This window comes from Notamacropus eugenii, chromosome 1, assembly GCF_028372415.1.
Source record: "Notamacropus eugenii isolate mMacEug1 chromosome 1, mMacEug1.pri_v2, whole genome shotgun sequence".
Taxonomy (NCBI): Eukaryota; Metazoa; Chordata; class Mammalia; order Diprotodontia; family Macropodidae; genus Notamacropus; species Notamacropus eugenii.
In genome coordinates this window covers 707185273-707197541 of record NC_092872.1, presented here as the reverse complement: position 1 = coordinate 707197541, position 12269 = coordinate 707185273, and the positions used below count along the sequence as shown (strand labels likewise).

Here is a 12269-nt window from a genome sequence, read left to right as displayed (position 1 = left end):
ATTTGTGCATAAAGCAGTCCTTGGTAAATATCACTTTAGCAATATGAAAAATCTGTTTCAGGGCCCTCTCAGGAATAACAAAATTGCCATCCTATAATTCATTCCCTACAGGTATTTTTTACAGCTGCCTGGGTTCACATACCTAACACAAATAGGACATTTCTTCTTGTACACTGATTCTGAGAAGAGCAATTTAATATATTAAATGTTATTCCTTCATGGCAATACCCCTAAATCCATGCCTCCCAATGGTTTTCTGCAGAGAAAACTGAGGGATGGGAAAAACAGGATTGAATATATCAGAGATATATTCTTATACAGTAGTTTTCCTTCATGTACAAGGGAAGAAGTAAACCAAAATGCATCTCTATCGATCAAGGATGAGAACAGGCTCTTCCAGACTGAATGATGGATACACTGAATGAGAGATTAAAAATTCAGCCAATCCATGGCTCCTACAAAATAGGCTTTTCCCTTAAGCTATTCTAACATCAGAATCTACAAACTATATTGAAAAAATTAAACAGACACAAAAACCCAACCACTCTCCTCAATGAGGCCTAGTTAAGTAGTACAGATGTGGATGTCTTGCAAAATTTATTAATCGAACATTACAACAGTTCACTCAGGTGGTAAAAAGCAAGGTGTCATAAATACTTTGAAAATAAAGCATTAAGAATATCTCTGTAATATGATATCCAGTTAAATAGCATCATTAGATATTTTAATCCCATAAATTCACTTTCCTTCATTTCCCATGTTATAAGCTCATTTCCCCAATGACACAATGAGAGGGCTCACAGCTAAGAGATGGAATAATTACCAGATCAGTGTATCTGGAGACTCCTTCGTTGAGCATTTCACTATTTATTCTGATAAAGTCAGAGGAACCCGGGAAAAGGTCAAACATCAAATGTCAGGCAGACATGGGATTCTTAAGAAATGTGACTATTGTCCTTCATGGACAGCGGGTCGGCACTGCTATATGTTCTCAGTAACAGTGTTTATAAACCTCTCAACGCTAGGTAATATGCAACACCTATCGATATGTGATGGAGAGTGTCCCCGTAGGGGAAAAGATATAAAAATCCCAAATTCTCTGCAAAAGGACTTACTAATGGTTAATGAATGAATGTAGCTCAGACCTGCACCTGGGGAGGCTGCCCAGTGTAATCTGTGTGCTGTTATGGGTTTCAGGGTGATGTCTGGACACAAGAACTAGAAATCCTAGTTTAAATGAAACCTATAGTAGGTCAACTGAATGGGATGTTTGTTGCCTGGTTTCTGGAGGAAACGCTGACTCCTTTTCTAACCCTCTGAGAGAGGAGGTCAGACTATTTTTGTTGGGATGGCTCTTCCTCGTCCAAGTCCTCCTCTCGGGGCTGCCGTGACTGGGGCAGCTCTTCCTCCTCCGTGCCTTGTCTCTCTCTCTCCGCATCGATCCACTTCTGTGGAGCGATCATTTTTTTAGGCCCATGGGGAGGTGGACCGATCAAGGCTTCAATGTCCTCATAGTTTATCACTTCCTTCTCCAACAAGGCATTAGCCAACTAGAAAGAACAAATATAGCAGTGTATGAGCACTGAGAGCAGGCTCCAAGATAGAGACAAGAGCCTTTTGAGATCAGAATATCAATGAATGAAAGAGCAAACCATTCAACAGAACATCCATGCAGGCTAACAAACTTCAGAGTAAAACCTCTCTCAGCCTTCCCAGGATTCAGGAAATGAAGCTCAAAAGGGTATTTCTATGAGTAGTATATATCAAGCTCTAGGACAAATCATTTTCCCATGGAAGCAGTGACGAGAATGCAGGCTGGGAGACAGAAGAGGGATACATCTTGAGAATGATGCTCCACGTCCCTAACTTTATTTATCATTTTCTGGCAGCAAAGGTTTTACTGGCAGGTGGATGGGGGTACACACACATACACACACATGCACACGTATACATATATACACATACACACATATAAATATCTATATCTATCTATTTTTAAAAAACCCTCAGTGGAGCTGGGGAACAGTACATCAGGGGATGATTGAAATGTCCCACAATAAGTAGAAATACAATGGGAAAAGTCATCTCTGACTTACAACGTGCTATAAATTTCAAGTGTGTAGAGGTTTAAAATAAGACATGGAGGCAACCACAAAGCAAAGTTAACAGGACTAGCTCTATTGTTCCTGAACCCAAATACAAAGAATGCCACCAGAATTACACATTCCTTGTTTCTGGTTCTGGTTAGCTAAATCTTAAATCTGACAAATATTCACTGAGTACTTATTAGCTATAAAGCACAAAGCTGGACACCATGGGGTACTCAACAATAAACAAAACATGGTGCTTGCCTTCAAGGAACATAAAGGGCAAAATAAAAGACAAATAACTATAAGTAAAGGTAAAATGTGATATCTGCTATAGGAAGAATAAACAAAGTGCTAAGGGAACACAGAACAGAAAGAGACTATTTCCATATGGAAAAGGAGGTATTTGTGATGGGACCCAAATGGCAGGATTTCAACAGATGGAGATAAGAGCGAAAGAAGCAATATGAGCAAGGAACAGAGGTGGGAAAATCTGGGCTTCAATGACCTCATGTAATGAAGTTTGGTTAAAATATATCACATATGAAGAAAAATAGTGGAAGCCAAGGCTAAGAAGTAGGGGTTGGGGCCAGCAGGGATTATCCACTGCAACTCTCTGATGATGAGATTTCCAACATCTACTCAACCAATCTCCGCTCTGCAGACCACTGGAGGCCCTTTGTTTAGGGAGTTATCAGGTGCAGAAAAGTCACTAAACAGTGGCTTGTCTGTGTGCTGCCAAGCTCAAAAGACTGGGCCACAGCTCAAGCAACAGATAAACTCTAAGTACTCTAGGGTGGTTCTAAAGAACAGAGTATGGGAGTCAGGTGGTTTGTCAGACTTTAATCTCCTTGTTCCACAGCTTTCCTAGCTCCTGCTGTTGTCACAATGTGTGTCTATTTTCAATCCATTCTCAGAAAGCATATTCCTTATAGCTTCACTTTCAGTAATGGGAGAAAGCTAAGGAGCTGGGAGTACCCACTGAGGATTCTCAAAGGAGACAAGAATGAGGAAAGGGAACTGTCATTTCACTTATAATTCTGCAATGCTCAGGAAGAGAATCAATAGTTGTGACCTGGCAGAGCTATTTTAAAGGGTTTTCATAGGAATAAACTTAAAACTCACAAGAAAAGTAAAGAGCAATCAAAAAGAAGAGATGTCATTTGGAGTGCTTTTCCAGCTAGGAGCTTTATCACAGAGAAAAAACTCACAGAACACAGGCTCATAGACTTAAGAGTTTGAAGGGTAAAATTTTAGTCAGTCAGTAAACACTCACTAGGCAAGGACTATTACCTAGTCATTGTGCTAAGCTCTGGAGATGCAAAGAAAGGCAAAAGGCATCTAGTCTAATCCCTACATTTTATATTTTATGCATGAGGAACTTGAGGCCACCTGAAGGAACTTGCCTAAGATCACAAATTATCTTAACACAGACAGGATCTGAACACGATTCTCTGCTCCTCTGATCTACCCCTTCGCCACCCTACCACCCATCCTCCATCTGTTATTTCTAGCTGTGGGTGCAGTAATCAAACCAACACAACAATTACTGGAAAGGACATGCCAATCAATTCCACTATGACTCCACTCACCACCCTCTGACTTCTTAGATCAGAACACCCTTCTCTGGCCAGAACTGACCAATATGTACTGCTTTCCTCTGTTAGAAGGCAAGTTCACTAAGGATAGGGCCAGCTTTGCTTTTTCTATTTTTGTATCCCCAGACTCAGCATAGCGCACACATAGTTAAGTACTTAACAAATGTTTTTTCATTTATTCATTCATTCAACAGCCTGCCTCCCCTGGAAGATGTCATGAGTCTTACAACAATTGAGAGATGCCAATATGGGGAATTACTAAAAATCAAAGTGGCTTCTGGGAAATCATCCATATCTCCTATAGCCTCCTAGCTAGCATGGAACTGAAGCCTGTGTATCCTCACTGCCAAGGGAGCAGAGAATGGAAAAACCTCGCTACTGTCTTGAGAAGAAAGCTGTGGATATCTCTTAAGATTCAGTCACACAAACTCAGACCCTCCTACTTCTACCCAGATGACTGCCAAATCGATACTTTTATCCAAACTTCTCCAATGCTGACAAATCATTTCCACATGGATGTCACTTTGGCACTTCAAACTCAGCATGTCCTTAACTGCATTACCTTTTTTCTAAATCTCCCTTTCAGTCAAGGGTACCTACCTGCCCAGTCAACCTATGACTGAAAGCTTGGTATCCTCCCTGACCTCTTATATATGAGCAAATCTGCCACAACAAATCTTTGGCACCTGGCCTGTCCCTTTTATTTTTACCGTCACTCCTGGAGCACAGGTGGTGATAACCAGCCTCCCTTCTCAGAACGGAATATTCTGAGAACTTCCCACTGGGTCTTTGCACATATCTAATCTCTGCTCTTCCAATTTCACTCTTACACTACTCTCAGAATTCTAAAGATCTTCAGGGACTCCCCCTTACCTAACAAGTCAATTCAAAGTCCATTGTAATGTGTAATATTCAAGGGCCTCCTCGATCTGATGCCATCCTGATTTTCTATCATGAGCTCCTAGGGCTCTCCTTGAATTCTATCCTCCAGGTCAACAGATTCATTTCTGTCCCCTGAATACTCTGTACTTTGCTGCTTTGTGTTTGTGTACAGTCCAACGCTGGGAATGCCCTTCACTTGCTGAATTCCTACTTCTCCATTGCATAGCTAGGTGGTGCAGTGGATACAGCACCAGTGCAGGAGTCAGGAGGACCTGAGTTCAAATCTCACCTCAGACACTTCACATTCACTAGCTGTGTAACCTTAGGCAAGTCACTTAACCCCAACTGCCTCATCCTGGGTCATCTCCAGTCATCCTGATGAATATCTGGTCCCTGCATTCAGATGGCTCTGGAAGAGAAGTGAGGCTGGTAACCTGCACAGCCCTCCCTCACTCAGAACAAAGTCAAGTGCAAGTCATGCCATTGTTTCTCTGATGGCATGGTCTTCTTTGGCAACAAAGGATGAACAAACTTCTCCATTAGAGACCATTTCCTATGCATCTCCTTTGTGAAGCTGATCAAATCCACTGCCTTTGCTACTGGGCCTTGCCACCCATGTCGTGAAGGTGTCCTCTCTTCTACAAGGCTAAGCTGCATGAAGGCAGGGCCTGTGTTTTAGGTAGCCCCCAGCACAGTTTTTACTAACTCTGAAGTATCTAACAATCAGTGGCTCCCAAAGTGTCCTAGTGAATGAAGCAGGGAGGTCCTAGGCTTGTAATCACAGCATTTCATATGTGGAAGGGATCTCCAGGGCCACCTGGTACCACCCACACTTAGAAAGAATCACCCTGTGCTGAAGCAGAGGCTCATCCAGGCTTTCCCTTTAGAATCGAAATGGGGGGACCCATGACCTCCCCAAATAACCCATTCTGCTTTCGGGGCACTCTGAAGCCAGAGGACTTGGGTTTAAACCCCTCCTCTGAGCCTTACACGCTGCAGCGACCTTGGCAAAGTCACCTGATGCTCCCAGACCTGTTTCCTCACCTGTAAAAGGAGGGGCTGGACTAGATGGCCAGTTTGCACTCTAGGATTCTATCATATGCCCATCCAAGATACTCTGGACACTAAAATGTTCTCTTCAGGAGCCTATTCCAATGACAGGAAGTAAAGAGAAAAAGCCGGAGTTCACTTCTCTTCTCGGACTTCTCACTGCTTAGCGAGGCTTCAGCAAGTGCGGATTCTAACTTGGCTTGGCTTCTGTCCCTCCCATGCAGGCCCATCAGCCCCAGACAGGCGTGTGAATGTCTGTTTACTTAGTTACCTAGCAGCACCACCTCTGGGCAGATCAAGTTATATAATGCGACATGTGATGACCTGAGGGATGGGAGGGGTCACCAGGAGGCCTCAGAGACAAACAAATGCACTAGCTAAATGCCACAAACCTCACAGGTTTTTTCTGCTTTTGTTTTTAAAATCAGAATACAGTTGCTGCCTTCTCTCTGGACCTGCCTTACAAAGTCAGCCACACAAAGGATGAACATTATGGCGACAAGTTTGTACTGAACCCTATATTCTCCTACCATAATTTTTGGGATCTTCATGTGGGTTAGGCTTAGGAGTAGAGCTTGAGATTGAATAGAGTTCTTCCCCTTTGTAAAGATAACACAGGGTTAACATAGGAAAAGCGGCCTCTTTATCCACTGGCTCTGATCCAGTAACAAGTAATTTCCTTAGCTCTAAATGCTACCAGGATAGCCAAACAATACTTGTGGGTACTACTAAGATCAGAAGGAGAAAAGAAGAGCAGAGCAGCTGAAAGAGGAAGGGAGCTGAAGAGAAGAAGCAGAAAGTACCACTTAGCGCAGAGGGAGAACCCCAAGCTCAACGGGCCACAGGCACTTTCCCCCTTCCTTACCCCTGGCTCTAACTGGCCTAGACCCAGAGGGAGAGCACAAAATACCAATGTGACACTTACCAAATGCAACTTAGCTTGGTTTTCCTGCAGTACTTTCTCTGTGTGCCTGTATGCTTTAGCCACCAGCAGTTTTGCTTCCTATAGGAAAAATGCCTATGAGAAGTTACTATGGACAACTACAATCCTAATTCCAGTTTCTTTTCTTTAAAAAATACTTTGATTTGGGCAATTCACTTTCATTTTCCGGGGTACAGTTTCCTAATCAGTAAAACAATCAGATTAGATTAAGTGAATTCTTAAGATCCCACACCAAGCTGTATTCTATGAGCAAAATCTCTCCTATGAAGCCCAGAATAAGTAGTTCCCTCCCGGACTCTCCCATGGTGGTGCCTGGATACAGGTGCCTCATTCACAGCCTCCTTTCATAAACAGAGCCAAGCAGGAGGCCGCTCAATTCTCTCTGCTCCATGCACTTTAATGTAAAAGGTTGTTCACTCCCTATTAGGACTCAGGGTTCCTTCCCTTTGTTTCCCCACTATTTCTCTAGGTCATGGTATCCCATCTTCCTAGCTCCCTGACCCAAAGATAACTTTAAACCTGGCAACACATTAAAAAATAACAAGGCCCAGGCAAAATGCACAGCAGCACAAACTGGCTCCTGGTGCTGGAGAACTCTTAGAAAAATAAGTGTTAATTCATTGTTGGTGGAGCTGCGAGCACATCCAACCATTCTGGAGAGCAATTTGGAACTATGACCAAAGGGCTACAAAAATGTGCATACCCTTTGACCCAGCAATATCGCTACTAGGACTGTATCCCCAAGACATCATAAAAATGGGAAAGGGTCCCACATGTACAAAAATATTTATAGCAGCACTCTTTGTAGTTGCCAAAAACTGGAAGTCAAGGGGATGTCCATCAATTGGGGAATGGCTGAATAAATTATGGTATATGAATGTAATGGAGTACTACTGTGCCATAAGAAATGATGAACAAGAAGACTTCAGAGAGGCCTGGAAGAACTTATATGACCTGATGCTGAGTGAAAGGAGCAGAACCAGGAGAACTTTGTGCACAGCAACGACCACAGTGTGTGAGAGTTTTTTCTGGTAGACTTGGAATTTCGTAATAACACAAGAACTTCTTAAAAAAAAAAAAATCCCAATGGTGGTTTTCTAAGGCAAAATGCCTTCCACACTCAGAGAGAGAAATATGGAAGTCATTCACAGAATGTAGCAGATCATGTTTGTGTATGTGTATGTGTTTGTGTATCATGTTCTGAATTGTTATACGATTTCTTTCATTTATTTTAGTCTGACTACATAGCATGACTATAGTGAAAATGTACTCAATAGGAAAGTATATGTAGAACCTATACAGAATTGTATGCAGTCGTGGGGAGGGAGGGGGGTAGTGGGGGGTAGGTGTGAGGGGGATAAAATCTCAATTGTATGGCAGTGATTGTTAAACATTAAAAAAAAAAATTAAAAATAAATAAAAATAAAAAATAAAAATTATTTCAGGGAAAAAAAAAGAAAAAGAAAAATAAGTGTTTTACTTCCCAGTGTTGGCTAGGGAGGAGGAAAGAGAAACACTTTCTGTAATCTCACAGAAAATACATCAGCCTGGACAGCACCATGGGAAAGCTATATTTTAGGAGGATGGACAGTACTCGATCTTTAGGAATTGATGTTGGTCCTCAATCTGGAAAGCAGCAAGGTAAAAACCACACAACAAAGAGGTATATGACACTGAACTAATGTCTTGTCAAGTGTTGAGGAGATGTTTTCATTATTAACTCTATTTGGAATGAGTTCGAGGTTCTGAGTTTCTTCAGCTGGATTTTTTTGGAGGAACAGGGGTGCAGGCTGGATGGTTCATAACATTTTTCTTTAAAATTACACAGAGACTCTAGGCAAATGTCTACACTATAGCCATCCTCCTTGTACTATCACAAAGAGAAAATGATCAAGGATTAATTATTCTGTGGGATGCCCTTTGAAGGAAGGGCTAGAGTATGGAAAAAGGCAGGTTTTAATATCTCTGAGGAAATGACCTTGGCTAAGAGAACGCTCAGCAGACGCTTGACATGCAGAGGTATTTTAGTCAAAGTGTCACTGCCTGTTGCATTTAATATCACAAGGATCTCACAAATCTTAAAGTTCAACATACTCTATTTGGCAAATCTTTCTCATGTAGAAAAAACACACAATATAAATAAAGGAATAGATAAATCAACCATCTCAGCATTTTTCACATATGATTCATTTCATTTTATCCTGAGAGACTGACACTGTCTTGCTAGGTACTGGATTACCTCAATGGTTATCAGTTCTACTGAACAGTTATTTTCTGCTACCTTGATGCTCAGAATTTGTATCTACAGCATAGGCTACTCTGGTTGTATAAAACCCTACAGTCTCTTTCCATAAACAATTCTTTGATGTCTTGAGTTTGGGTATGGGTAGCTGTGACAAAGGAGCAAGAAAGGAGGCATGGTGCTGATGTGTTTTATACCAAATATTCATCTGCCCACTTAAATAACAAAAGAGAGCAAAATGATTATTTCCCACATATTTTAAAGTAAAACAAGAAACAAATACCAAAAGGACATCTTCTAAGGATGGACAGTCATACCAGGCAGAGGGTTAGAATTTAGCGTACTAAGCTCTTAAGCAATGACAACCAATTTGTTCAAAGACCAGTGAAACATTAAGATGTGAACTAGGAATGGTAGGTAACATTTAATGGAGAGAAACCCTGAAAAGCTATCAAAGTCTTATGAAGTGGTGAGCTCTTACATACTTCCCTCTCTGCTTTCCAAGTCAATATGGTCTTTGGAACTAAGGAAGTTGCTCATATTGACAAGGACAAGGACACCATAATTTGGGGCTCACCCCCCCTCACCCATCAACTTGGGATTCCTCTGATAGGGAATTTGCACATTCAACTTTAGTAATTAAATATCTCTGATCTTGGCAGTTAGTCACCTTTGTATACTTACATGATCCATCATTTGTTGAAGCCCTTGGCTAAAGGGTCGCCGTCCTATGCCTGATGTACTCTCCTGCTGCTCAGGGAAGGAAACAGGGCCAATGCTAGGCACCATCCCAAACTGCTTCACCATGGAATAGGCTATTTTAGTGACTTTCCTTAGATCATCCTGTGCCCCTAAATAATCAGAATCAAAAGAAATAAAAGTTTCTTATGTTGGTCAATTTAATGAGTTTCTTAAGGCTTCATTCTGAACACAAATATGAGTCTGACAACAAAATTTAAGATGTGATAAAAGATTATAGTGACAGATAATAGGACATAAGTCAAGAGTCAAATGGCACTTTTTCCTGGTCATCTTACTTCCCCATTAAAAACAAACCAACTATTTTGATACTTAATACTATTCTATAAATAACAGGAAAACGTAGCTCTTAATATCCTAATGTTATTAAAATGAAGCATTAGATAAATGAGCAATAACTCCCCCACCAGTTTCATTAGATTCACAATATTTGTTAAAAAAAAAAAAAGATTCAATTTAATGGTGTTTTGTGAATTCAGATTAAAAGCCAGTACCTAACACCTCAAATTTCCACATACTGGCAATAAGTCACCATGAATTTAAACCAGGTGAATATTTCATAGCTGAAGCCATACTTGTTTGGGTTTGTATTCTAAGGCTCCAAAAAGCATTCATTAAATGCGCTCAAACAATACTAAAGCAATCTGGATTTTGAGTATTTAAATACATATTAATTTAACTAGACTAAAAATGTCTACCTAAAATTTTTATTGGGGTTCTCCTCATCTACTCTTCTCCAAATAAGGTACTAATGATGAGGCTCACGCAGGCTCCATCTGAACCAACTGGTCATGAATAACCTGTTAGGCCTCTCTCATACTCTCAGGGAATAGATGCAATCTCCATTGTAGACGGTTATTTGGTTATGTGGAACTGATTTTATTGAAATATGTGAATCCAGAATTCTCAAATACCAAAATTAATTACATATACAGAATATGTAGAGAACAAAAATAAATACACCTTAACTTTAAAGAGTTTTGAAAAATGATTTTCCTAGCTCCATATCTCTTTTGATTAAATCTCTTTTGAGCACATTAATGGGATATTCCAGGAAATAGTCTCATTTATTTCAAATTTTGTGACCCTATTCATGGTCACTGACTCTAAAAAAAAGACAATCTGGCTTTGAAGTTGCTTCTGCAAAAGGATATTATTGTAGTATACATAATGCTAAGAAATTCTTCACTGATTCACCTAAGAGTTAGCTTCTCACCTGAAGTAACCTTATTAAAAGAAATGGCTTCAGACACTCGGCCTCCCAAAGCCATGCACATCCGCTCAAATAGCTGCTCCTTAGTAAAGAGATATTGGTCTTTGGGGAGGATCTGAGAAAATCCTAGGGCAGCATTTGTCCGTGGTGCTATGGAGACCTGCAAAATGTCAAGATGGACCTCAAATTTCACAAACAGAATGGAGACTTTAAAAAAAAACAAAAGAACCAATCTGAGAGGAAGCAATGCAACACGGATGCCATTTTAAATCTCAGGCTTGCAAAGAAGTTAAAACATATATCTTTAAGACAATTCCAAAAGATTCAAGATGGAAAATGCTATCCATATCCAGAGAAAGAACTATGGAGTCTGAATGCAGACCAAAGTATACTAGTTTCACCTTTTTTATTGTTGTTGTTTTTTCTTTCTCTTGGTTTTTCCCTTTTGTTCTGATTCTTCTTTCACATTATGACTAATGTGGAAGTATGTTTAATATGATAGTACATGTATAACCAGTGTCAGATTTGATATCTGGGGGAGTGGAGGAGGGAAGAAAGGGAGGGAGAAAAAAGTTTGGAACTCAAAATCTTACAAAAGTGAAATGTTAAAAATTTTCTTTACGTGTAATTGGAAAAAAAATAAAATACTGTTTAAAAAAATAAAAAAAGGAATGGGCTATAATAGAGAAGATATGGTTAAAAAAACAAGGGGGCTTAAGTGAAATGTTTATGGCTCTATTTTTTAATAATTCTAGCTTATCTATCCTTTATAACTTCTAAAAATCTGTCTCCCATTAAAAAGATATTTCCACAAAAAAAAATAAAAATAAAACATACACCCCAAACTAATGTTAACAACATGACTAGAATTCTAATATTGAAGTAGCACAGTTCGCAGAAGTAAAAAGGGACTTTTAGTTTATAGTCACTGTAACAGTAGTTTTGGGGCTGAGGGTATTTGGAAGCATGCAAAGTGCCAAAGAAAATGTCACAACAATGTCAGTTACTAACCAATCTGGAGACAATACTTTGTAATAAGGCAACATTTATAACACAGATCCTATATTAATCCATTCTTCCCTTAACTCCAGGATAATTCACTAAAAATAAACAAGCAGAACAGAGCCTATGAGATCACAAGTACCCCTGATTAGATTATTTTCTTAAATCATCCTACAAATTGGAACATCTTTTAAATGCAAGAGGAAATGAATGACCCTGTACCTTCCTGGAAACAATACATATCTGTCCCTAACAGAAGATTAGACTCTGAGCCAACTGAAAATCATGTCAGATGATTATAAATGGTAGTCCTGTACACTCCTCTCCATGCTAGCTGTAGTACTTCAGAATTTGATGGCTAAGTATAGATTCCTCCTATCCATACCTGTCATCAGTTCACTGAGTTCCACCATCACCTTTCTTAGTCTTTCCAGATGTAAGAATCTCAACAGTTGCAGTTTTCTCTCCTAGTCCATCCCTTGACCCCCTGTGG

General features: G+C 40.0%; 1 protein-coding gene across 1 annotated transcript in view; it reads right to left on the bottom strand.

The window, feature by feature from the left end:
• Window positions 1-580: 580 nt before the first annotated feature.
• SPG7 (SPG7 matrix AAA peptidase subunit, paraplegin) overlaps window positions 581-12269 on the bottom strand; it is an 81976-nt gene continuing 70287 nt past the window's right edge. Inside the window, exons 14-17 of the mRNA XM_072636588.1 lie at window positions 10778-10934; window positions 9487-9653; window positions 6543-6620; window positions 581-1550 (exon numbers count right to left, since the gene is read on the bottom strand). Coding sequence (XP_072492689.1) covers window positions 1335-1550; window positions 6543-6620; window positions 9487-9653; window positions 10778-10934 — 618 coding nt within the window. The 3' untranslated portion in view covers window positions 581-1334. The remainder of the gene's footprint in view (window positions 1551-6542; window positions 6621-9486; window positions 9654-10777; window positions 10935-12269) is intronic.